This window comes from Acomys minous, assembly GCF_964271855.1.
Source record: "Acomys minous genome assembly, chromosome: 11".
Taxonomy (NCBI): Eukaryota; Metazoa; Chordata; class Mammalia; order Rodentia; family Muridae; genus Acomys; species Acomys minous.
Genome location: NC_140492.1, coordinates 77,668,016 through 77,695,424, shown reverse-complemented (window position 1 = coordinate 77,695,424; position 27,409 = coordinate 77,668,016). Strand labels below are relative to the sequence as shown.

Here is a 27,409-nt window from a genome sequence, read left to right as displayed (position 1 = left end):
CAAAAGAACAGTTTCTAGAAGTATCTCTAAATATTTAAAAGACATCACTGCTGTAAAGATACACAATACATACTCCTTAGATATTTTCTCCTATACTGGGTTCTAATTACATGCCATCCTCATCAAGTATGTACCCACTTGCACAATTTTTCCAGCAGAATAAATAATTCCTAGGCAGTAGAGCTCAAACTACCAGAATGAACTCATGTCATTCAAATTCCCTTGGCCATGTGGGTATCAATGTGTGACTCACCACTGAAGCTTTTCTGGGTCTTGGCTTGTGCAAAGGGCAAATTCAATTTGGCTCTTCTCAGTACTAGACAAAGAAGACTGATATTTACTGTAAAGAAAATCCCAGCCTTCTGTGTTCTGGGCCCCCACAGCAAACACTGCCAAGGTCACATCGATGGGGAGGCTATGGGAAAGAATAAAGGTGTTAGATCCTGAGGCAGACCAAATGCTCTTAGATTCGTAATCGGGCCCAATGATGAACTAGTCCTATGCCCACAGCTCCATTTCTGAAAACGTAAACTACCATTTTCTTCTGTTAAACTTTATGAAAACAGGCAAGAAAAAAACTCTAACATTAGATCTGAGCAGGCTCAGAAATATAACAAGTGTCATTCATAAATGCCTACACATCTAATCTATTTTTAAATGATGTGACAGAAATGCAATTGAGGCACAAATTCTATTCCATGAGCAAAAGTCAGTAATCTCAATAGCATTGTGGTGAATAAACATAACCTTTAAAGTCAAGTATTGAGATCACTGCCATAAATGACTCTTGGATGCCAAATACAAAACGACCGATTGCTAACAGGAGTGGAGTTTCCAAACATTGCCTATTTTCCCAGTATGAACAATTACTAGATACTTTGGGTAGGGTTTCTGAAGACAGAAACTTCTGTAAAATATATTGCCTCTGTTTCAGCCTGTCATGGCACGTCAGTCCAGTAACTTGATATACACTACACAAAGTAGGAGTTACTGTAACCGCGTTCAAACTCTCCAGACATTTGATTTTTAGGCACAGAAGTTCGCTGCATTTCTTAAGATAAAAAAAGTTTAGAAGTCCCACATTTTAAAAGGTAATTTATTTTCCAAGAAGGTGCAGTACAGAAGACTCGACTGTCCACCTTCTCCCAATGGTTCGAATTAATGACGGGGAAAGGAAAGATATCCTTTACATCAATAGGCTGAACTGCATGTTCAGTAGGAACTGACCTCATGTTTCCATTAGATGCCTTCCACTCCCTGAAATAGCCCTCTGCCCTCTGCACACAGGGCTGATACTTGCGCACACATGCGAGGAGGAGGAGCTGGCTTCTGAGCATTCTCTCTGAGACAGAGCCCTCGTCTGCCCAAGTCTGTTTATCAATGAGGTCCTTCAGCAGTCTGAGGAGGAAGGCCTGTGGAACACGACAGGAGCAGTGACAGGCATTAAGAGTCCTGTCGCAGAGCATGTCTTATTCACACAGGCTAGTACTCCTGGTGATGAGAAACGTCACATAAATACATATTGAATCTATTTTAATAATGCTGAGGAAAAAAAATTCAGGTGGGAACTAATCTTTAAAGCTCAACCCCACTCTTTTAAAAGCTGGTAACTCTTTAATTTGGTTATAAAATGGGCAAAAAGCAAAAAAAAAAAAAAATTATCATAGTAATCTTTCCTAAAGATGTTCCATCTACCTAAATCAAGAGGAACAAACTAAATTTTGTGAGCAAATTGTGCAAATCCTCACAACATTTTTTTCAAAAATATAAAGTTTGTGTTTCTTCTCCAGGTGCCATTTAGAGTCCTAGAAAATATCAGGATTAGTAATCACAGCAGATAAGCCAAGTGAAATAAAATTCTTACGGTGAACAAAAAAATTGATAATTTAGTACAGTACAGTTTTTATTTGGGGTTCTTTAATGTATAGGAGGACATATGTATATGTGTGTGTGTATATATATTCAAACATATAGAGTAATAAGTAATGCGTTCCCACCCATACGAAAAAGCAATTACAGCCGGGCGTGTTGGCGCACGCCTTTAATCCTAGCACTCGGGAGGCAGAGGCGGGCGGATTGCTGTGAGTTCAAGGCCAGCCTGGTCTACAAAGTGAGTCCAGGACGGCCAAGGCTACACAGAGAAACCCTGTCTCAAAAAACAAAACAAAACAAACAAAAAAAAAAGAAAAAGAAAAAAGAAAAAGCAATTACACTATAGGTATTTGATTAATCTCAGGCTTTACCTTGAACTGAGTTTCCACCTCATTCATTTCTCTTTTCTCCATTAACTTATACATAGGTATCAGTTCATTCAAGCCTTGGAATACAGGCATAATTTCAGTTTCATTTTTCAAGTACAGAGTTAAATCCAGGGCTTTCTCGATGGGTAACTTTCCAATGCTGAGTAAGAAACATCATGGTTACAGGCTTATAGGAAGTCATCATTTCGCTTCAACATACACAGCAAAATTCTAGCAAAGCTGCAATCACATGTAAATAACGACTTTTTGCATTAGAATTGTTTCGCTTGCGCCCGAGATAACACTGGGAAATAAGATTCACGATTATAGAGCAAAGTCCAGCTTAATGGCTGTGATAAAATGGTGCATGTTAGGTGTCTGTCACATAGAACAAACACTTCACACTGTGTGCTGAAGTTCTAGACTAAGCTAAGAAATTTAATCCAAGATCAGTGGAGCCACGCCAGGGAGATGGCTAATCAGAAAAGAAGAATTCTGTCATAAATGAATCTTTTCTTCAAAAATACACTGGAAACCAGACCACCCTAGAATTCTAGTAATAGTAGGCCATACCAATGAACTTGCAGAGATGTACAGAAAGAAGCAACTAGTTAAGCAACCTTTTAACTTCTCCCTGCTTTTGTGATCTTGGGAGGCTCATTAAAGTGGTTTTATTACTTCTGGTTGGCTTAGAAGCAGAAGGAAAGACTACACTGAGGTAGATGGACATTGGATCTGAGAACTGCAGTCCTGCCTCATCCCACCCAGGTGAATCTTGTAGAACTTCACCACTGCTTTCATGTTTTCAGATTGGAAAATACTTCCTTGCCCCTTTATAAAACAGAGAATAATAATAATATATTTATATATTATGTAATATTAATATATAATTATATAACAATGTTGTGTAATTATATAAATAATAAAGTATAATAATATATTTATATAATTTTTATAAATTATTATTATTATTATTATTATTTATTATAATATCACTAATGCTCACTCCGTACTCAGGTAGTCAAAGATGATTTGATAAGGTCTAATTATGTAAGCTATATTCCATAAAGGTGCTGAGGAATTCAATCTTTTAAAAGAGAAATCTCTCCTTTGGTACAATAGATGCAATTTGAACAATTGGACCTTCATTACTTATTTCCACAAGAAGGCTTCAGAAGCATTAAGGTCTCAGCATGGGGGAAACCCCATCTCTTACATCATGGCCAGAAAAGCTCCAGGACAAAGCTGTAGGAATAGGCAAGGGGCTCACTAGGATTCTGTCTTGTTGTCTCCTGTACATTTGCCTCACTCTGATTTGAGTTATTAATGATAAAAGTTAAAATACGGATTCTGTATTTTACCTCAGCTAGCAGTTAAAAACAGGAAGTTAAGCATCAGTCTGAAAAACTATGTTCCCTGTTGGGAGAACTTGAGGAGGGAGTGCCTTTTCAAATTCTCGTTACAAATCAACCACTGTCGTCTCTAGAAACCAAGTGTTTGAACAGTCACAGCTGCCTTCAGAACTTTACGCAGCCTGCCTTACCTGACGAGCTGGAAGGCGTTGTTGATGAGACTTGCCCGATCATTACTGCTGATTGTTGTGTGTGCTCCTTTTAAAAGGCCACTGAGGGAATCCCACCCGTCATCCTCGTAGTGCACAATGTAATAGCCATTCATTCCTACGTTAAATTTGATCCACTCCACTGCTTCTGGGAGGATGAGCACATCTGAAGCAAAGAGGATAAATTTCAGAGCCCTTTACTCTGTGGATGGAGAGAAGCTTCTCTGATCAGAGTGACACAGGGAAACTGAGAAAACGCCAATACTGAACAAGTGGAGACCATTTATTTCTTTCAGAAGCCAGGTAAGAGAAACCCGGTAAAGAAATGTCAATGGTAGCATCAGACATAGATTCTGTGAGATTTTTAGATAGATAGAAATGTTGTAACCACATTTCTGACCAGCATATATTTCCCAGTACTGCTAACAAAGTAATGAGAATTTTCATTATTAATCTATTATTTTAACGTTATAGCTCTCAACTGTTTGAATTTATGTCATTATTTTTACTTTTTAAAAATCCATTTTCTGTGTATATTTGAATTTTTTACGAGGGCACATGTGTGTTTATATACATGTGGGGGGCCAGAGGATGACACTGGCTGTTCCTTAGATTCTGTGCATTTTTTGTTGGGAATCTTTAGGTGACATAGGCCCATTCACTGTCCTTGCCAATTAAGATCTTTCTGTCTGCATCGTTCAGTCACTGGGGTTACAAGCATGCACTGCAACACTCATCTGTATTTCTCTTCTTTCTTTTTTCTTTTGTTTCTTTTTTTCTTCTTCTTCTTTTGTGTGTGTGTGTGTGTGTGTGTGTGTGTGTGTGTGTGTGTGTGTGTAAGTTCTGGAGATCAAACTCAAGTTCTCATATTTACAAGATAATTACTCTACCAATTGAGCCATCTTCCAAGTCCTCAAAGTATTCTAAAGCCATTCCCTTTCCTTTGCACTGACATCAATAGTGCTAGAAGCTTTGTAGCTAAGTTCTACCCACTTCTATACCATTATTTTTCATGATAAAATACCTGTCTTTGTCTTCAGCAAAAATCTCTGGACTGAGTCTGATTTGCTGGTAATGAAAGTCAGTGGAACATGCCACAGGTACCTAGAAGAAATCAATTAATGCATTGCTCATTGCTTTTATTCATTCAACAAGCAGTGTTTAAGACATCTACGTGTCATGGGCCAGACTAGTTTAAAACAGTGTGGTATTCAGGGTGTGATGCCCAGACCTGATATCATGCTGAGCCTGCTTCCCAGCTCAACTAGTATTCATCCTCTCAAACCCTACTGTAGAAAGAGAAAAGCACGCTCAAGCAGATAATGACTAGTGGCCTGCAGCCTAACCTTAAATAACGACACGAGTTATGGCTCAAATGGGCATCATGTCCCTCCCTACTCATGTACCAATGAGACATATATCACTTCTGTGGAGTTTCTCCAAACAACCTGAGTCTGACCAAATACAAACAGAAGAAGAAAACAGAAGTGGGAGGCAACTCTAGTGAAGTAAATGGCCTGAACTGGAGGAAATGTCAAGAAGCACAAGGACTAGAGAATTGCTGCAAAAAAGTGAAACCAAAAGATGTGGCAATGAAATATGAAATGTGCTAAATCTGGGAGCACAATATTTCCATTACAACGTAAAGACACTTTTATGACAACTGGGAAAAAAAGCTGAGTAGGCTTTTTATAGATTATATTTTGTCAAGTTTTTTTCCTAATTTTGAAATTTGTGCTATGATTAGCTAACTGAATGTTCTCATTTTCTTAATAATACAACTTGTCTCTATATCTTTGTATATAATATATGTACTATGTTACACGTGCTATTGTATTCATATTTTCTACACAAATTTTATATATATATATATATATATATATATATATATATATATATATGAATTCTTTTTGCCATGTTTGCAATGTTCTGATTGAAATTAGATAAAGATACATCAATTCTTTTGCAAGTTGCAACACATCATTTCCAACAATACTCTTCTGGAGCATAAGCTAAGGGCTTCCAAGATGTAACTCAGACATCTAAAGAAGCTAACTGAGGATCTCTTAAATCCTAGGAATCACATAAATTCTTTTGACAACTCCAGTCAATGTCAGGCCCTACTACCCTGTCTACGCAGCAACTTCTTCCTTAGATCACAGCTGACTTCAAGCCAACAACTAGAAATGACAATCCTATTAAACTCCAAAGCACGAGAATAGGAAAATAATGATGGATTGTCAACTTTACCGGGATTCAAAGCCCCTTTAGTCCTTTTGAGAAGGTGGGTATAGGCCAACTGCAGAGGACACAGAGTCAGCTGAAACATTCTAAGGAAAGGAGTGAGGGCAGGACTGTAAAAAGGCTTTATCCCACCGAGGAGGAGATCACCCCTGTGACGTTACCCAGTCTCTGGGGTGTGTTCCGAACCCTTCATGTAGTGCTCTTGCTTCAGGTGCACGTTCCGTCCTCTCACAGTGATGGTTATCAGGGGAAAGCCCTTCTGCAGTGTCCATGTATTCATCATGGTTTTCACATCTACAACTTCCCGATGCCAGTGCTGGATTGTAGACAAAAGCAGGGAGATGTATCATATGAGATCTACCTCTGAAGAGAGGTCAGCTTGCGCTCCCAGATCCACAGCCAGCATCCTCTGATCTGTAGCTTCTTGCCCTGGCTACCCACCTCTTCTGTCTCCAGCCATTGATCCTTGGCTGTCTACCTTTCCATCCTGTCCTCTAAGCATGGGTGTCTTGACAGGTAGTACACTTGGCCCTGCTTGGCACAGCTAATGGCCAGGCATAACCCCTGAGCACCAAGCTGACATGTGATCAAAGAAAACAGAGAAGAGAGAGGGAGGTGGCAAGGTTTTCAACACCAGCATAACTGTTCTGGCTCTTGGACAACCAAGGTGGAATAACTCTTCTGTGAACAGGATGTGTTTCTAAAGTGACAGCTTGGAGACAGCTTGTACCTGACCAGCAATTGGAAATACAAAATATGTGTTTCTTGGCACTAAACATGCTTTTGGGAAAAGATAGGGAATAAAATATTCTACTGTGTAAACTAGAAACTACTAATAGAGCAATCTCTGAAAGAAAAAAAAACAAGGAAATAAAAATTTGGTAAGTAAAATATATTAAATTTCTAGTCACCCATTGCTGTTGATGAAAATGTTCCACAACTCCAGATTACACAGAATCGGGCCATTTTGTGCTGAGATGGCATGAATACTAAATAGCTGAACAGTTGACAACATGAGTTAAATTAGAATTCATTCCCTACTCTGCATGTTACCACCATATATTTGCTTTTGGATCTTACATTCCCATCACCATATTTAAAGCACTTGGCTCATGGGTCTTTTGAGAAGAGTAAAGGACATTATATGCCCAATTGTTCAGCATGTGTCTGGTACACAGTAATTGTCTAAGTGTTTTCTCTGTCATTTTGACGTTTTTAAAATGCAGTGATCTGAAAATGACTGATATAATCCAGTCCTAATCGGTCGTTGAAACTTGTCCTAAATCCACTGATCTAGGGACAGTGGAGTGAAAGGAATTAGTGTCTGTGAGAAGTTCTGTCACCATGGTTGTGGCATCCTCTTGTATAGACCATTCTTAGCAGAGTCTGTAAAAGACTATTAACCTGGTTTGGTTTGAATGCAGACTTGCCTGCGATGAAAGTAACATTTGGTACAGAGACGCCACTCAATGAATATGGAGAAGAACATACATGGACAGGTACAGACAGAGAGACTTACTGAGGTTGATGATGAATGTTGGCTTCTAGAGCAAAAGCCATCCGTTGTTTGCGTCCCGTCTGTAGGGCAGATCTAAAACCAAAAATAAAACAGCACCCTCATTTCTCTAGAAAGCACTTTGGTTCTTTGTGAAAGAGTATGGTAAGACAGGAAAAAACCAAAACCAAAGCCAAAACAAGACAGTCAGCTGGTTGGTCCCATAGGCAGAGCTGTCCAGCACTACTCACATGCACCATGCTGTTCCACAGATCCTCGTTTCTCGTGTTCTTATAGCTATACTTTTGGAGATAGTGCACAATTCCTCTTTTAAACGTATCTGCACTCAGATAATCTCTTAGCATATTCAGAATACAAGCCCCCTGAAAAGATAAGAAAAATAATTATCTATAGTTTGACCGTCTCAATGTAATAGCATTTAGTTTTTCAAAATTTCCAAGGATAGAAAGAGTAAGGAATTGACCAAAGTCTAATCTTTAGGATGATGGGCTAAATTACAAGTTCAGTGTGAAAGGGCTCAAATCAGCTAGCACAGTAAGCACCAAAGCCATCCAAACTGGGTTGCCCCTGATGTAGAGAAAGCTATCCTACACCTGAGCTGTAACCCCTCTGTCCAACCACTAATGAACTTAGTGTCCAAACTCCACCTCTCCAATCTGCCTTTACCTTTTCATAAGAAACATCATCGAACATCTCCCGAATCTGCGCAGGATTCTCCACAGGCGTGGATACAGGGTGTGAAGAGTTTAATGCATCAACTTCCATTGCATTAAAACACTTGCCAAAGAAATACTCTTCCTATTGACATAGAGAACAGAAAGAAAGTGGGGACAGTATCATCCCTAAGCTACATTTAGATAAAAAGAATGAAAGAAGGAAGGCTTGGTCTGTGGTAACAGGACTAGAATTCCAGCTCCTGTGTCAAGCAACTTGATATTTCTACAATTAATACAACACAATTGCTAAGCTTTCAAACAGCCTCTAACTGTCTAAGAAACAGAGGCTGTAAATAACTCATTTATATTTCATTTATTTTGGATATTTACCACTTTTGAATAAAGTTAAGGCCATGTTAACCTGAAAACAAGACCATTCTTGTAGACAAAATAAATATATATATTTAACTTTAAGACTATGTAATTATAGACAACAAATTAAAAACAAATTCCAACCTAACTTTCTTTACTTAGTACATTAAACCAAGTATGTATCTGTAATATTTTTCATTATTAAAATTATATAGAAACAGGACACACTTTTATGATTCATGGCATAGTAATATAATTTTTTCCTATAATTATAACTATTTAAAATCAGATTATGGGTAGAGATATGTGAAAATGGAAAATACCCCAAAATAAAAAGAATTATATTAAAAATTGATGTTTTAATAGAAAGTGAATTTATTTTTGCCTGTTGCTTATGATTCTTGTCATGGTTAAAACATGGTGCTTAAATAAACATATAAATTCTAAGTTAAATTTGTGGTCTAGAATTCTAGGTTGATAATATTATATGTGGTCGTTTTAGTCAAAATTTATGCAATTTGTCAATTTGGATCATATGCATATTAACAGTAATATGTACCCAGTATTTAAATTGCAACGCACACTCTGAATGTTGGAAAATGGCACAGAACACTCAGCCTATCATTAGCTCTATTTCTTCAATGTTACGGGAAGATACAATTTAATACTTCACTTATATTGAACATTCAGTTAGCACTTTTAAACATGATTCATCATTCTATAATAAAAATGCTAAATATTTTTGAAGAAGCATTGAAAAAAACCTAACAGATTAACCTAAGATATAAAAACATAAATAACCACGTACAACTTTTAGTTCAGGGTGGGTCACAGTAACAGACACGAACTCCATAAACTTGGCAAATCCTTCGTTGAGCCAAAGGTCATTCCACCATTCCATGGTGACCAGGTTCCCAAACCACTGAAAGGAAAATGTGACTGCTTATTCGGAAATTTATAGTGAAACTGTACTCTCTGGCAGAATGGATACAAAAAAACTATAGACATGCAAAATGACCATCAGCTTATAAAAGTAAACATATTTGTTAAATGTCTTATCAGAGTAAAAATGAGAACTTTTCAACATTCAATAAAAAGCATGAAACTGCATTAAGGAAATAACTCTCCTGTGAAATGAAAGAGTAAAAATAAAAACTCTATGAATAGCTTCATATGTCCCAAAAGAGGAATGAACATTAAGTCGCACTAAGAGTCATTCTTCTCCGAGGGCATGGTTGCTAGTATATTGCCTGTTCACCAGTAAAGGAGTCAACCCGTACCTATATGGGCAGCACTAGTTGAATTTAGCGAGATATCAAGAAGGAGGAGGAGGAGTCGGGGGGCGGAGGGGGGGGGAGACATGAAGTTGGGAAGTAGATGTTTCGCAAGGAGAACCCAGGAAGAGTTAAATGGGAGCAGAAATAAAGGGCGGGTATGATGATTTGTCATTGTATACCCCTATGAAACTCTCAAAGGAGAAAAAAAATTATGTATGACTAAACCGAACCTTCATACCTGGTGAGCGAGTTCATGGGACACAGTCATTGTGATGCCAAGCTTACTGGAGGCGGAAGACTTTTCTCTATCATATAACAGAGAGGATTCTCTGTATGTGGTCAGGCCCCAGTTTTCCATAGCACCAGACTGAAAGTCTGGAATTGCAGCAAGATCTTGGGCAGGAAGGAATACAGCTCATTATCAATCTCACAGGTAAATACTCCCCTAAATGTACTAAATGGCAGAATGGATGGGTATGAGGATAAAATGAAAAGGTAAGAGCCAGGCATACAGAATTAGAGAGCCTCCAGGGCAAAAAGAAAATCTTTCCTGATAGAGAAAGAGAAACCATGACCATCATGTTGCTGCCCATGTGACTAAGCCAGGCTTCTGGCTCCAGCCTCTGAGTGCATCTTTTCTGATCCTTTTTCCGCCCCCCTCCCACTTTCATTTGGCAGTATTGGAGCTTGAACCTGGGGCCCTGTGCATGTTAGGCAAGGGTTCTACCACTGAAGTGTATCCCCATGTCTCTCTTTACTTTTTATTTTGAAACAGTCCTCACTACACTAATTAGTGTGGCCTTGAGCTTCCAATTCTCAGCCTCCTGTGTACCTGAGGATACAGGCTCCATCTCTAGTATTTAGACCATGAGTTTGGATATGGAACAAGCAAAAGAAATTACCTTAGTAATCTGCTGTTTTTAAGATGACTACAGCTACATATACCTAAAAACTCAATAGCCAATAGCTTTGAAAGTTCATATAAAACCTACATTTTCGGAAGTTTATAGGGCTGCTTCCTATTCTCCTGACAAGCATGTACTGATAATGACAAATAGTCATAACAATGCAGCCTCTGTATTCTTTTATGAACAATATCAGAGTACAAATACACCCTCAGGCCACTCTGTCAGGAACTGTATCATGATCTGTCCTTAGTAGCTGATTGTATAAATCTGAGGTGAGGGGATTCTCAGAAGGATCAACCTGTTGTTTGAATTCTGCTAGGAATTTTATTATGTGTAGAGAACCATGGGGATGCAACAGTAATAATAATAATAATAATAATAATAATAATAATAATAATAATAATAAATAATAATAAATAATAATAATAAATAATAATAATATGATGGGGGCCATCAAATGCCACCTGGAAATGTTTGTAATGCTTTATCTACCTTGCTTGGGTAAAGGATATGGAATGCTGAAATAATCCTCATAAAATTCTAGAAGAGTCACTGCGGCATCCAGAGCATAATCTGCTTGATTTATCTTGTCTGGCACAGTATATACAGAGACCTATTGGAAAAGGCACAGGAGTATAGTCAAATAACATAGTGACTTCCGCCGACAACTTGAGAGAAGAATAGCTTCAATGGTTCTTATTGTGGGATACGGATGTCAATGTTACAAAAGACATTTAGTCATTTCCTTATTTTAATTCTGTCTGCTCCTAATCAGCTTCATTTTTGAAGGCTCAAAACAGTGTTCTCAAACGTGTTCAGATGGGGATAATAAATGATGACTTAGAAAGCAATAGCAAGACGTCAGTTGAACTATAGGAAGTCGGCAGGGCACCACAAACAGCCGAGAATAAGTAGGACGGACTACGTCTTGCAGAGGTTTCTAAGCGTGCATCTGATTATAACTGTCTGCAGCATTGAAGGCCATGCTACTGGTTGCGGGGAGGAAAGAAGATAAGGCTGCTTGCTGCCTAGGATTTGAGGGAGTCTTTGGGAAGGACATTTTTATGTCAGAGAATATTAGGATGCAGGAGTAAAGGTCTTCCTTCAAGCATCACTTGTGCCTGGGCTCAGCACTTCACATGCTGTCACATGGCCCAGGAGGGGACTGAAGTTACTTTACATGTAATGCTGTCCTTGAGGCCCGGGTAGCTGGGCCATCTGAACTGCCAGTTGTTCTAGTGCTGCGGACACTTGAAAGGAAGGTTGGTGGCTTAGGTGAAGAGACCACTGGAAGCTGCCCATTGCTGTGTGTGTTTTCCCGACTCTATTGTGCACGGCGCTTTTATCATGTCTAAGTTATGGTGACATTCATAGTTCCTTCTCATCTTCCTTGAAACATGTCAAACATACATATTTTACATCCTGGCCTTTGGGGTTTGGCTTTATGAAGGGTTGATAGCTCCTCCTACACTTCCTGCCTTGGCCAGGACCTGGAGGCACTATAGACTTAGTATTAGGGTATAGGCTTAGTATTAGGGTAAACTAAAAATAAATCATACTTTTCTGAAAGAAACCACAAGTGAAAGAAAGAAAGACAGGAAAGAAAGAAGGAAGGAAGGAAGTAAAAAAAAAAAAAAAGAAAGAAAGAAAGGCTTTGCCATACGTTGGTAATTATACTATAGTTTAAAATGAACCCTCATAGAACTTAAGAGCTAGAACTGAAGTAACCAGGCAACCTAAAACCTTGAAGCTAATCCTTTTATTTAAGGGAATCTTTGGATTGGAAGAACTCTGTCACCTGGCAGGAGTGAAGACAAATACTCTAGAAAAGAGCACTTTTGACTGAGCCATAGTAAGTACAAAGAGAGAAGACACCATGAACAAAAAGCCTGCAGAAATGAAGTGCGCAAAGATTTCAGATACGACAGTGAGCATGCCCAGGATATAAAATATGTATGTTTGACGTGTTTCAAGGAAGATGAGAAGGAACTATGAATGTCACCATAACTTAGACATGATAAAAGCACCGCGCACAGTAGAGTCAGGAAGGCACACACAGCAATGGGCAGCTTCCAGTGGTCTCTTCACCTAAGCCACCAGCCTTCCTTTCAAGTGTCCACAGCACTAGAACAACTGGCAGTTCAGATGGCCCAGCTACCCGGGCCTCAAGGACAGCATTACATGTAAAGTAACTTCAGTCCCCTCCTGGGCCATGTGACAGCATGTGAAGTGCTGAGCCCAGGCACAAGTGCTTGAAGGAAGAGCTTTACTCCCGCATCCTAATAGTCTCTGACATAAAAATGTCCTTCCCAAAGACTCCCTCAACTCCAAGGCAGCAAGCGGCTTTATCTTCTTTCCTCCCTGCAACCAGTAGCATTGCCTTCAGTGCTGCAGACAGTTATAACCAGATGCACGCTTAGAAACCTCTGCAAGATGTAGTCCGTCCTACTTATTATATGTTTGTTTGCTTGTCTTTCTTTCTTTTTTTTAAAGGTTTATTTATTTATTATTTATTATGTATACAGGGCTCTGCTTGCATGTACCAGAAGAGGGCATCAGATCACATTATAGATGGCTGTGAGCCACCATGTGGTTGCTGGGAATTGAACTCAAGACCTCTGGAAGAGCAGTCAGTGCTCTTAACCTCTGAGCCATCTCTCCAGCCCCCTTTCTTTCTTTCTTTCTTTCTTTCTTTCTTTCTTTCTTTTTTTCTTTCTTTCTTTCTTTCTTTCTTGTTTAGCCCTAGCTGGCCTAGAACTCGCTATGTAGACCAGGTTGGACTTGAACTCCCAGAGATCTGACTGTTTGTGTCACCATACCTGGCCAACCTATACAACTTAAAGAAGTATAATCAACATTCCACAAGGAAAGGGGCCAAGGTCAGAGAGCCAATTAGCAACAGAGCCAGGTAACTCATGACTTATGCATGGCTCTCTATCTTTTTGTTATTAGGGCATTGCTATGAAGTAAGCATCTGTGACAACACAATCATGAGCCAGCCTGTCATTTCTAAGACTGAGGGAGTCCCAGGATGCAGGGCTACTAGGAGCACCAGAATAGGTTGTTCATCTTTTGAGGCAATCACAGGCTCACCTTGACTCCACTCTTGGTCATCTTGCTTACGGACTTAAAATCAGAAATAATGAAGGCCACCAGGTAGGTGCTCATCTTCACAGTGATGTCAAAATGGTCTTCTATGAGTCCTTCAGCAACATTCACTGATTTCACCTATTATCATAATAAATTAACAAATAATCTAATCCTCCAACACACTGATACACATTATAAAGAGAAATCTCCCAAAGTCTCAGACATACTGAAGGGGCTAAAACAATATTTCTAAAATTACTTTTAAAAGACTCTACTAGATACCTGACTATGATTTAGATATCAGGACCAGACCCTTTGATTCAATTTTTTTTATTGGGATATAAGTACACTCTATACTGGGCAAGTACATAGATAACCATTTACTACCTAAAAAGAACCTCTGACTTTTCTATTAAGTTGAAAGTGCCCTATGGCTTTGCCTGATGTGCAAAAAATCTCTCCCAAATTCAGCTTCATTTTATTGGAATGAGTTTTAAGTACAACCACAATGCAAGAAGCCTTGAAGAAAGAGTTGCACGCTTGTGGGTACATTCTAAGAGGTATGCTACAGAAGAAGAGCCTCGTACTTGAGCACAGAAGGAGCCAGGCAGGGAGAGGCATGCAGATGGACACATTCCTATGGTGTGTTCGGCAGCTGTGTTTTTGTGCTTAAATTAAGATTATTAATTAAATAATCTTATTTATTATTTATAAATTTATAATTATTATTATTAAATAAATTAAGATGTGCTTAATCCCCGCCAATTGCCTAAACTTCCGATGTTCCAATGGTATAAAAATGTTTCACTTTGCTGTCTCCCCCACAAATATTCATTGCTCTTCTCAGCAGCACATCTGGATGGGAAGCTACCCTTATTAGATTCTTCCACTGCGGTGCTTTCTTGTCTCCAGAGCAAGACGGCACTAGAGGCATTCCTGAGCTCACAGAGGGATCCAGCACCTTTGAGGCATCTCTAGAGCTCCTTGCATTTCATATGCAAGCCTATGAATTTTTCCACAAACTCCTTGATGTCTTTTTATTTTCCTAGAGCCAGGGCACTCTCACTAGAGAATCCACTACTGTGTTACACAGCAATGGGATAACAGTGCTTGGGGTGGGAAATCATAATATGAAAAAGCAAATTCCTATCTCAAATTTACACCAAGAGGTCCGCCTAATTTTTTGTCTACTCAAATAGAAAAGTAGAAACATAGATAACGCTCTATGAGAAGAGTTGGAAAGGACACAGCCCTCCAGGGTGGGTTTGACAATGGGATCTTTTATGTGCTCAAACGCAAGCAGAGTTGTAATGTTGACGTGTTTATCTGGGTTCTGTGTCCCTTTGTCATGGCAACCATAATAAAGGTGAACACTCTTTAATGTAGTGAGAAATTTGGTTTCTTAAAAAACCCAGTTATGTTATGTGAATATGTTTTTTTTTTTTTTAAATCCCAGGTATGGAATATGGGGCTGCTTCAGTTTGTCCACAGCCACTAACTATGATTGTCTCGTGCTCTAGGAAGGGCATAATTTTTGCCAGCTGCAGACAGCTTAATTCTGGAGACTCTGGAGATTGTATCAATGGGAGAATCCTGAGAAGGCCTGTGGTAGCTTCTGCTCCCCTGCCTCTGCTGCTGCTGCTGCTGCTGCTGGTGCTTCCTAATGTTGCTATATTGCTGGTTTGCTATTACTGGATGGCTGGATACTCTGACTGCAAAGACTAGACATGCTCCTAGGGACCCAACACCCCTAATCAGCAGGAAAGAAGCATATGCCCCCTTTCCCCTCTAACCTTTTTTCTCTTCTATCTAGTTTTGGGGGGTTGGAAGGATTAGGTTGGAATGGTGGTAGGTCTAAGAACCCAATAAAGTAGCCCCCAAAAAAGTATGCCTACATTTTAGAATCCAAGACAGATTATTCTACCCTGGGTCTCATTGAATGAAGATGAAATAAGAAAAACAAAACCATGTATTTCTTGGTAATGCTGTTCACCAGCTGCACCATAGCTGCAGATGTGCTTGACTCAGTAGCCATGTTCCATGGGACAAGGAAAATAGATGAGTGATTTTACTCCTTTGGCATGCACATATTTCTGCCACTCCTACAAATCAGGGAGAGTGTTACATCTTCCTTGAAATAGGAGAAATGACTTCTCTCAAGGGAGCTAACGCCATCTATCATTATTCACTTCTGACACTACAGGTTCTGAAAACACTACTCTTCCTGGATGCCTGTCCAATGTCACACGTATAATTAACTATCTCCTGTGTAGTTAATGGCAGCAGAGATTAAATGGAAATTATTATCTTATTATTTATTTATTATTTTTAGACTGTAATATAATCACATCATGTCCTCCTTCCCTTGCCTCCTGCCAAACCCTTCCATATACCCCTCCTATTCGCTTGTAAATGCATGGCGTCTTTTTTCATTAATTGCTGTTACATGAGTATGTGATCACTCTGTACAATGCTACATATATATATATATATTTTTTCGTCTTCTTTATTTTCTTTCATGCATTTAGGGTTGAATATTTAGTTTTGGATAACCAATTAGTGTGCTCCTCCCTGGGAAAACCTTATGTCTCCTGCTCTCAGCATTCCTTAGTTGCCTGTGATTCTCTGTATAGGGTTGAGGCCCCTCATAGGTTTTCTATTTTTGCATGTGTAATGTTGTCCTTGTTCAGCTCATGTTCATGTAATCATGTTAGCGAGATTTTGCGGGTGAAGCTTCTGATATTACTAGGACACACGGTACGGCTTTATTTGACAAAGCTTTCTACTTAACATCCTCATGAAATACCACAGGAGAGAACGGGGTGAAAGCACTTTGTAAAGGGAACTCTCTGTTGAACCTGGTGCGAATTCATGACAGTTCCCTCCCGTGTGTGCCACTTACACTGAAAACCTGAATTTTTTAAGGGACGTTGTTTTCTTTGGTCATCAACAGGAAATATAAACAAAGGCAACTGAAATGCACTCAGGCAGAGGACATCACAGGGAAGGACAGCTTTCCCAGGAGCCGACGACATTCGCACTCACCAAGGGCATGTTCGAGATGGCCAGGTGCCTCGGATCCCTCCTTATCTTGATAGAAAAGCTCGCCTTGAGGGCAGGCTCGTCAAAGCAGGGAAAGGCCATTCTAGCAGCTGTAGGTTCAAACTGTGTAGATGCAAGTACTCTACAAACACAGGAAGTGAAATGAAAACAAGCACAGTGCAAAAGGGACTCCAAACTAGTCATTCCTATTTTAATTCCTGAAGCTAATTTAAGATCTTTGGATAGTACTACTATTTTTTTTTTTAACAAGGTCTGGATGTGTAGCCTGGCTAGCTATGGAGACCAGGCTGGCCCCCAGTCACACAGCTCTTCCTGCCTTTGCTTCCCAAGTTGTGGATTAAATGGATTTTTTTTAAGTTAAAAAAAAAGGGGGGGCTATGGAGATGGCTCAGTTGGTAAACTGCCTCTCCTACAAGCATAAGGACCTGAGCTCAGATCTCTAGCACCCACATGAAAAGGGTGGAGATGAAGACATGCCGTTGTCCTGGTTATAGGGACTTAATGTGGCCTGGCCCAAGAGATAATACAAATCATCAAGCTGTTAATCACCTCTAATTCTCAGCTCTCTAGATGTTAGAACAAGTTGTTTATCTTTCCCTTTGGAAAAACAGTCCTGTGGGTCTATCATTCCTGCCATCTCTGGAGATCTGTGGACTCAAGGACCTTTGTGCTATGCTCCCAACAGCAAACATCATTGTATCCTGGCAGTTGCATCTGTATTGATCCCGGAAATTGCCACTATATTGTTGCTGATAAAGGTATAAGAAGTCTGATAGCCTTGGTCTTGCTGTGTGGCTCCTCCAACCTGGGCCTCATTAATTCCTTGGCTGGCCATATCATACCTTTGCCTATTAAGTAAGCGTGGGCACTTACACTTCCCCAAAACAAATTTTCCTTAAAAACAGAAGTAAGGCAAAGCATTGGAGTATCTTTAAATTATTTAAAAAAAATTTTTTTTTTTAATTTTGAGGCCTGTGATTCCCCTCAAAAGCATGTTTGGTCCTGACTTCCAGTTTGTGTAAGTGTGGCCTTGTTTGGAAATGAGACCTTTGCAAATGAAATAAAGCTAAGATGAGGCTTTATGTCAAAGCCATATGACTGTATTCCGATTTAGAAATTTGGATTCTGGACACACAAGGTGCAGGGGGAATTAGAGGGGACCAGGAGACAACAGGGCTGGGATGCAGCTGTTCTTCAAGGATTGAGAAGTATGACCAGCTACCACCAGATTCTACACGAAGCAAGGAGGGATTGTACCCAGAATCAGAGGGGACTCACAACTTGATTTCAGTGTTCTAGCCCCCAAAACTGGGAGAAAAGCAAGACTACTCTAATGGACTTAGCTTGTGTTACCTGCTAGAACACCCAGGAAACTAGTGCACAGCCCCCCAAAATTGATACTGTTATAGCTCAGAAATACAATTATATAAGCAAATTGGTACTTACTCTAGTAGAGCTGGAGAAAAGGATGAGTGGAAAAAATAAGGCAAAAAAAAAAATCAAGGGAGACATTCAGTCATTTTGACGGTATAAAGATGAAAACATGACTGAACAGAACTCTGCAAGAAATGGAGTTTGAAAGGAACAAGCATCTAAATAATACATTTAGTGTCGGGCACACTTGAAGCTAAAATTCCTTCTCATTACCTCACTTCCCCTTCCTGGGTCCTGTAGGTGCTTTTATAAAATCCATGGAAGCTCTCAGACAGGTTGGCAGCATAGGTGATGATCACTGTGTACAGGGAGCCAACAATGAGCGTCTGCGGGGCCAGCAGTGCAATCTGCTCGTGTGCAGGATGCTCCAGGATCCTCAGTGGTTCTTCTGAAAGCCTCTCTCCGGCTCCTTTCCTGAGAATGGCCTTAGATATTTGTAGTTGGTGACTATGCATGATGATGGTGCTGGTGGGCTGGCTAACTGTGATTTCTACTTCTGTTGTCCCCCTGAAAGCCAGAGTGCTGAGGTTTGCATGGATCATGAGGTCATAGTGAATTGGAGTGACATGCTCAGGAAGTCGCATGTTATTCCAAGGGAATGGGGCCCCATTTCTAGCTTTTGGAGATGCTGTATCACCGCTCTGACACCAAGAAGGAGACAACACAGCTAAAAATGTCAAGACTAAGTAAAGTAAAGAGGGCATCCTTGAAAGTGGCCATTTGAGGACCAGAGACACCATCTTCTTCCTCAAATGACCTACAGGCAAAATAAAAACAAAATATAGAAAAGCAAATTTAAAAGTCAGTAACATTAAACATTATTATGACAGCATGTCAAAATTCATCAACCAAGTATTAAGAAACAGATAGAGTGTTCTAAAAGTTCCAGATATTTAAGATCACTTTTCATGTGCTACTGGGAGCACTCCTCATTCTTTCTGTTTTTCTTGAAACAGCCTCATTGTGTGTTCCTGGGTAGCCTAAAATTTGCTACCTGACTAGGCTGGCCTTCAGCTTGCGGTATCCTCCTGCCTCTGTTTCTGAGTACTAGAGTTGCAAGCACAACTGGCTGTTAACATTCTTCAGAGTCACTAGACAGCATCAGTTGACCTTCAAATGTCAATGCTATCTTAGCTAAACTAGGCTAATAGAATAAAATAACAAAGTAATAGAACAAACTCTAGCAAAAAAAAAAAGAGAGGAAATATTAGAATGTCTAGAGCAGTTCAATAAATGGGCATCTGGGAATAAAACAGGCAAGGGTGTTCGGGCAGAGCCGCAGTAGAATATGATCAAGACTCCATTGCTCATCCACATTCAGCCTCCTGGGGAGTCCCGTAGCGCTCTACTGTCCTGGAGTCAGAAGCTCGCTCTGCTGCAGCCATGGCTCCAGCAATGTCTCACTGACCCAACAACAGCTTCTCCACCTCTAAAGTTCACTTGTTTGCACTTAAATGAGGTGTCCACAACACTAAGGGGGAGATGGGAGATGGACCACAGGACAACGAGCATCTAGACTGTTCAGCTTCCTCAGTAGGAGAAAGGCCTTGCATCCCAGCAATCCTCACAAGATAGAGAGGATATTAATAGCTCATATACAAATAGAAAACACAACGTGGGGTGGTGGAGTGTTTAAACAACAATAACTTGGGTTGAGAAGAATAGAATGGTATTTACAAAGCAAAAGAGCAAGTGTAGCTGCAGTTGACTCTATAGGATGCGAGGCTAGCCTTTGGTTATAGATCGGAAGGGCACATCAGATTTGGAAAGAAGCAGGGCATTAAAAGTGCTGCATGTAGGGTGAGCAGGGCAGAAGCTGAAGCACAGAGACAGACATAAAGAAGTGCTGGACCATTGATGTGGCCTCTCATCCAAGTACTAAACAGGCTTAGATCCCTACATGGGATGGAATCAGGTGTTTTCAGGGTGATATGGCCATAGACTGGGCAACTGATATGAAATGAAGGGTATTCCATAGCAACTTGTGGGGAAATGGCTAGCCTCAAGAGAAGTGACATAAAGATTATACCTACAGCCTATGGGAAATCACACCACAACCCACACATGTTTGCTGTATGACAAAGGCTGTTAGATATAAAGAATATGTGAACTTTAAGAATATTTGAAATCCATGCTCCAAAATCAAGCCTAGTTCATTAGGTTACACAAACCCCTTTCTATCAGTTTTCCAGGAAGAGTTCCTACCAGATGAGCTTGAGAGAATGGTTCTAATCATCTCAGATTCCTCTGCTTCTGGACATTTGACCAGCATTAGAAATGTGGATCCCTAGAAATGATCATGTCCCATGGGAGTTTTCACTCTAGGACACAAAAGTTCTTAGTTGCACATGTATATGATCTATGAAGAATTTTATAGTGTTAAAATGACTAAATATTCTCCTTTGATATTTTCAATCTCATTTTTTCATCTAATTTTCTTTCTTCCAGCTCTAATGAAGTAATTATCTATTTGCTTATATAATTAGATTTCTGAGCTATAATAAGTATTTCAGTTATCTAGGCTGCAAATTTACATCACCTGTATTTATTACTTTCAACTAAGAAAAAAATTAAAATTTGAAAGCCAAGTGATGCTTTTTTTTTTTTTGTAATAGGTCTGAAGAGTGCCACTAGACAGGTGTGTTTGCATCTCCAGTACTCAAGAGACAAAGGCAGGAGAATAACTCCAAGCTGAAGGCTAGCCTAGTTTATATAGCATGTTTTAGGCTACCCAGGCTTACCCAGTGAGGCTGTTTCAGGAAAAACAAAAAGAATGTAAGAATACTCCCAATAGCACAAGTAAAGCAATTTTAAACGTATACCACTTTTGGAAGATTCGTCTACATCTATTAATGCTGGATATATGGCCCTTTCAAGTTCCTGACACCTGGATCCCTAATCAAACTGGTATCTATAGTGATATGGTCTAATAATCAACCTAAAAAAACAAAACAAAACAAAAAACAAACAAACAAACAACTTCCCAGGGATTTTATTGGCAAGCTAAGATTGAAAGCTTCTACCATAATCTTGTCCAAACTCTGACCGTGCCCTTTAATAGCTGCATTCAGGACACTACCACAAGGCAGTAGTTGATAAATACTCTTCCACCTCTCATTCTTCATCCTACTTTCCCCTCTAACTCAGAGCTTAAAACCATCTACAACCTTCTCACTATGGGTAGTGGATCTAGTAGCTGACCAGAAAGGGTGTCCCACAGCATCAGTGTGGAGACTACAACCCCAATTCCAAAGACAAGACCCAAAACGAACAGGGCAGGTGGTGTGAACAGACAAAATAGTGGCTTTTGGTTTACTTTTTTTTTTTTTTTCTAAAACCGACTAAAAGACACCACCATATTTTTGAAGGTACGGCACAACTTAAAGTAAAATAAAGCTTAAATGCTAACATGACATAAAACTCCTGCTCCTGTCTTTTCAGGCATGATGCCAAAGTGGGGACAAAATGATGGAATTCCTTGGAGGTAAACAGACAGAGTAAATAGATGTTGATATTCTGTTTCCATTTGGAAATCCTGGTGGCAGCAGCCTCACAGGTGTGGCCCCTGGCCCAGGACAGAAGAATGTGATATGAATGCGGCAGGTTCAAACAGGCGGGCGTTCTGAAAGTCCCTAGCACTCTCTAGTAGCCCAGGAGGAGAAGGAAAAAGCACAAGTGTTTTTGAGTTGACAGAAAGGCTCATGAGCGGCGTCGGTAGTAAAGCCTCATACTAAGGACTCAGTGCAAATGGACTCATGATGGGGCTAGAGAAAATGTAGCTATGGTTCAAACCTTCAGTACCAGGAAGTCAAAAAGGAGTGTAATACAGACACCTAGTGGATAAAGAGCCAAACGCCCATAAGTTCTTGGTCTTTCCTAAAAGGAAAATTATCTATCTTATATTTTTATCTAGTGTAAGAGGGAAAGTTTACAATTAGCAATAACCATCAAAAGCCACTGAACTTTGTGTTCAGTTGAATCCAGCACAGAATTCTATCTTGGAACCAGTGACATTTTAGTGGACTCATTTTTTTTTTCTTCACGTCTTTATTTTTTCTAAAACAGCTTCCCAGAGGACTATGTCCTTTGATCTGGCATGTCACAGGCACTCACTGTGTTTTTGTAACTGAATCACTGAGATTCAGAGTCTTGTTCTACAAGGCCAAGCTGAAAAGCATCTTTAAAGTGTCTTCAAAGACTCCTGTTCCCTCTAGACTGCTGAGCCAGGTTTTCAGGCCCTCCATCCCTCAAAGCCTGGAAAACAGGGCTCTACCCAGGTACTCCACCCCATCCCATGCCTAGTATACATTTTGGGCTTTGGCTGTTCTCAAAATGTGCCTGGGAATTGTTTCTCTATCTGTACCTCTTTCCCATGATTCCCACCTTCTCTCTCAGTTGAACCTTTCTCTTGCCTTTCAAGGTCCAATTTAAATGGGGCATCTAATGTGGCGTTAGAATCCTCCCTGGAATATTCCAGATACAAATAACTACTTTTTTGACCACCCACCCTCCGCAGTACATTTTCCTAGCCCTGACTCTTCATGCTACCATTGACACACCTATGCTGCCTGCCCTTCTCCACTGGCAACCGCTGGAAAGTAGTAATAAGGCATTGTCTTCAGATTTCCTACAGCACCTAAAAATACAGCTTGCACATGAGAGGTATTTCACTGTTAAAACTCTTTGGCTATCCCAGGTAATCTGAGGTCATGCTCCAATATGTTTTGTTCTTCCCTTGAAAAAGTAGCTGGTCTCACCTTCTGGTGTTATGTACTCAGTTTCAATACAGCATCTTTTAGTTCTGCATGATCTCCTAAGACCTGGCTTCCTTAAGTGCTCTGTAAGATTGGCAGAGGGGAGAAAGCTCTCAAAACAATGATTCATTCAATATATGCAACTGCTTGACTAACACTTCAAAGAACAGAAGTCTAGGAGAAAAATAACAACTACCAATCTCTGATGAAGCAGCATCAGGCATTTTACGCCTGTCATTTCTATGTAGTCGTTTTTAATTACACACACACACACACACACACACACACACACACCCTAATGTAACTTAGTCAAGTTTATACTAGTTGGAATATAACCTAAACCTTTGTAAGTAATAACTCCTACTTTTGAATGTCACCCAGTATCTAAACTCTTCTGATTTAACTTTATGATTTCTAAAGTAATACTTATTTTTTGTGGGATATTTAAATGCACAATGTGCAATACTTTAAAAATTCTAAATAGCAATTTGTTCTTTCTCTGTCTCTCTCCTCTCCCTTCCCCCCCTCCATTTCTCTCTCTCACTCTGTCTCTCTCTCCTTTTCTCTCTCTCTCTCTCCCTCATTTTCACCCTCTCTCTAAGTCTCTCTCTCTCTCTCTCTCAGAGGAAAAATTCAAGGGGAGAATGCACAGGGAAATTGCAGAGGGAGAATGCAGGGTTGGTGGGGGAGAATGCAATCCTCTCTCTTTCTTCCTCTCTCTCTCTTCCCCCTCTCTTCATCTCCCCCCCCCCCTCTCTCTCTCTCTCTCTCTCTCACACACACACACACACACACACACACTCCACATTCTGGGGGGGTCAGGGCTAAGGAGTAAGAGTAGGTCAAATTACATTTTGGCTGGGACCCTCTGAGGACATTTTAGCTAAGCCTTAAAGAACAAAACATAAGTAAACTAGGAAAGGGGGAAGGTGTTTCTAGGCAGAGGAAAGATTTGCAGGCAGAGGCCATAAGCAGCAGTGATTTTGAAGGCCAGTGAAGGTGAAACATGCAAAGGAGGAACTGGCCCTACAGAAGTGGCCAGAGACCAGATCACTACACACTCCTCAGTAGTTATGCTCAGTACTGAGCTGAGAATGCAATGAGAAACAGAACTTTTTAACTAGAAGGTCTTGGAATCCAACTCATAGATTAATAAACGACTCTGGTGTTATACAGAGAATTGAAAGCAGCAAGCAGGAAGGCCTGGGGATAAGTTTGCAAGAGAGTGGAGCTACTCGGTGTTTAGGGTCAGCTGGAAGTTGGGGTAGGAAAGAGGGCAGTTATCAAGAAAGGCTAAGGTATGTCTACAATGACATACCCTAGGCATCTGTGGCTTGTATTGAACTAGAGAAGGCTAGAAGTACAATAACTTTCAAAGGGAGAGGGGATCATGGGTTCATTTATTAAAATGTTTAACTTTAATGTCTAAAAGAAGACTCCAAGATGAAATTTCAACAGACACTGTAACACAGATATAATGTCACCACTCCAGGCTTCATTGTAATTTTACGAACATTGTAAAATATAATCGAAGACTTATGCATGTTAACAGGTGGCAGTCTCTAGTACCGAACTTTAACTCAAACCAGAAGGGGCTGCCATTTTAGAAATCTCATTTGAGCTGCCTGTGGGGATTCAGACTTCTCATGTTCCTCGGGACGTTAAAGGCAATTAATTGTTTGGACTAATTCTCATTTGTATTGTTTGTTTGTTTTCTAGACAGGTTCTCTGTGTAGCCTTGGCTGTCCTGGACAAGCAATCAGCAACAGAAGTGCTTCCCAACTTCCCCCAGTATAGCCCAAACTTTCGTGAACAGTGAAGTTAACAAGCACTGGGAATGGCTCACCTGTTCTGGCAAACTATTTCGAGGCAAATTAAACACCATATAAATATACTAGGATTTTTCTATTAGGTCCACCTTAAAAAGCTGCTTATTCAAGGTACATACCCACATCTGGTCCGGAAAGGACATACGCGGGAGCTTTAACAACTGTGGCCAATTTAAAAGAAAAAGGTTTTTAATTGTTGACCATATACGGAGCTGACAAAAATTCTGGCACTTAAAAGAAAACAAAGCCTTTCTTTCCAAACACAAGTTACCCAAAGAACTGTGGTCAAAAGCTTAAGAAAATGTGTTCTCTTTCTCCTCTTCCCATGATGAAGTTAACCACTCTGGCAGCATAGCCCTGTGAGTACTCACTTTGCTTAAACACAAGAGCACCCACTTTGCTTAAACACGAGAGCTGTATCCTTTATATACAGGCCTCATACAGCTAAGGGAGCAAGGTGGTTTGGCGTGGGAGTGATTCTGCGCAGCAGGGAGTACAGGAGCCAGAAGGAAGAAACCGACCTTCTGGACAAGCCAGGCCCTCCCCAGCGCTCCTTCCTTTCTCTGGGAACAAGCTCAAGGTGCCCTCCGAGGACTGCTCCTCCCCGCCCCCGTCTCCCCCCCTCCTGCGTCTCTCCCCGCCGCCCCCCATCGCCACCCGCCTCCAAGGTCCACCAGGCCCGCCTGGGTCGCCTTTGGTCCTTGAAGGGGTTGGAGCCGCTGGTCTGTCTCCCGCAGCTCCGGAGAGCTTGGCCAGCGGGCGGGGGAGCGCGCGGCTCTCACAGCCTTGGCTCCCTGCAGCCACCGACCGGGTGGGGCCGGCCTGCCCTAGCCCAGCGCTCCTCTGCGCGCCGCAGACTCCAGCTCCAGGCTCGCAGCGCCAGTCCTGCGGGCTCCAGCCTGGGCCCCAGCCGGTGTGGGCTAGCCAGAGCTCACCTTCAGCTGCCCACAGCCGGGTCCCACGCGGGCCCTGCGCTCCACGCGGACCCGCCGAGCCACCTCACCTTCACCACCGCCGCCGCCTGCCTCGTCGCCTGGGAACGAAAGTGAAAGCGGAGTTAAGCAGCGGCGGCGAGGGCGCGTGGGGCCAGGGCCCGCGGCAGGCGCGGGGCAGCAGCACCTAAGGGGATAAAGGAGAGCGAGCCCCGGGTTCGGTCTGGCCAGAGACCCCGGGGGCCCAAACTCAGCGGTCCGGGTTGGGAATGAATTATGCGGGGCTGGCAGAGCATCCGGCAGGGAGGCACACCCACCAGGCTGTGGACCGTTTTCTCCTGTGTGTTATGTATGGTTTGTTTGCTAACTTCACTTAAGGAGGAAATGCAGCAATGTGCAAGGTGCAGTAGAGTATTCAGTCAGGCTTTGCCCGCCAAACTGGAGGGACATCCGTCGGATGAAGGTGTTCATCATTTCCTCTCTGCTAATGAGTTGATAGCCTAATCCCGCCCCCAAAAGGTACAACCCAGTAGTGCACTGTAAAATTCTGAGGTCCCTGGGGTTTTCTAGGCAGTGTTGGTACTTTAGGTGCTGTTTTGTTTTGTTTATTTGTTTGTTTTGTTTGTTATTTGGGGGGTGCATATTAGAGTAGCCCCCACAGCTTCCTTACCCCTTAATAAGGAAAAGACACTACACTATAGAGGATTGACTGCTTTGTTTGTTTTGATTTGTTTGTTTCCAGACAGGATTTCTCTGTGCAGCCCTGGCTGTCCTGGAACTCACTCTGTAGACCATGCTAGCCTAGAACTAATAGAGATTTGCCTTTGCCTCCCAAATGTGCCACCATCACCATGACCTGGTCTTGTCAGTTAAGAACACCTGCTGCTCTTCCAAGAAGTCCTCAGTTCAGATCCTAGAAACCACGTGGTGGCGCAGGGAGCGTCTACAAAGGGATCTGATGCCCTCTTCTGGCATATAGGTGTACATGCAGACAGAGCACTCCTCCATTTAAAAAGTACACAAATTTGAGCCCTTTTAAATAGAGGTAATAAAACACGCTTATCCAAATTCTCCAAAGGATGTGTGTGGTCCTTGTCCAGATACTATCCCTGCTGTTCCTAGGCTCTTGCATAGGCATGATTCTCAGCCTCCTACCCATTGAGAACTTGACATCTAAGCCTCTGGTGTGAGTGCAAACTTTTACAACCATTTTGGAAATCAATCTGGTGCTTTCTCAGAAAACTGAGAATAGGGCTACCTCGAGACTCAGCTATTCCATTCCTTGGAATATACCCAAAAGATACTCCACCACACCACAAGGACGTATGCTCAACCATGTTCTATAGCAGCCTTATTCGTAATAGCCAGAACCTGGAAACAACCTAAATGTCCCTCAGTCGAAGAATCGATAAAGAAACTGTGGTACATTTACGCTATAGAATACTACTCAGTTATTAAAAACAAGGAAATCCTGAAATTTGTGGGCAAATGCATGGAACTAGAAATGATCATACTGAGTCAACCTAGACCCAG

At 41.1% G+C, this 27,409-nt stretch overlaps 1 protein-coding gene across 6 annotated transcripts in view; it reads right to left on the bottom strand.

Moving 5' to 3' along the window:
- Window positions 1-26,293, bottom strand: part of ERAP1 (endoplasmic reticulum aminopeptidase 1) — a 31,403-nt gene extending 5,110 nt beyond the window's left edge. Inside the window, exons 1-17 of one of the 6 annotated variants that reach the window (XM_084801125.1) lie at window positions 25,880-26,158; window positions 23,119-23,199; window positions 18,575-19,118; window positions 16,910-17,048; window positions 13,868-14,002; window positions 11,267-11,387; window positions 10,105-10,259; window positions 9,398-9,511; window positions 8,228-8,359; window positions 7,792-7,923; window positions 7,565-7,636; window positions 6,207-6,361; window positions 4,826-4,905; window positions 3,784-3,967; window positions 2,244-2,400; window positions 1,228-1,412; window positions 254-415 (exon numbers count right to left, since the gene is read on the bottom strand). In XM_084801125.1, the coding sequence (XP_084657251.1) occupies window positions 254-415; window positions 1,228-1,412; window positions 2,244-2,400; window positions 3,784-3,967; window positions 4,826-4,905; window positions 6,207-6,361; window positions 7,565-7,636; window positions 7,792-7,923; window positions 8,228-8,359; window positions 9,398-9,511; window positions 10,105-10,259; window positions 11,267-11,387; window positions 13,868-14,002; window positions 16,910-17,048; window positions 18,575-19,101 (2,450 nt within the window). In that variant the 5' untranslated portion in view covers window positions 19,102-19,118; window positions 23,119-23,199; window positions 25,880-26,158. Of the gene's footprint in view, window positions 1-253; window positions 416-1,227; window positions 1,413-2,243; window positions 2,401-3,783; window positions 3,968-4,825; window positions 4,906-6,206; window positions 6,362-7,564; window positions 7,637-7,791; window positions 7,924-8,227; window positions 8,360-9,397; window positions 9,512-10,104; window positions 10,260-11,266; window positions 11,388-13,867; window positions 14,003-16,909; window positions 17,049-18,574; window positions 19,119-23,118; window positions 23,200-25,340; window positions 25,492-25,879; window positions 26,160-26,193 lie in introns of those variants that run through there. The other 5 variants (XM_084801126.1, XM_084801129.1, XM_084801127.1 and 2 more) reach the window with 5 other exon arrangements.
- Between the last annotated feature and the right edge of the window lie 1,116 nt (window positions 26,294-27,409).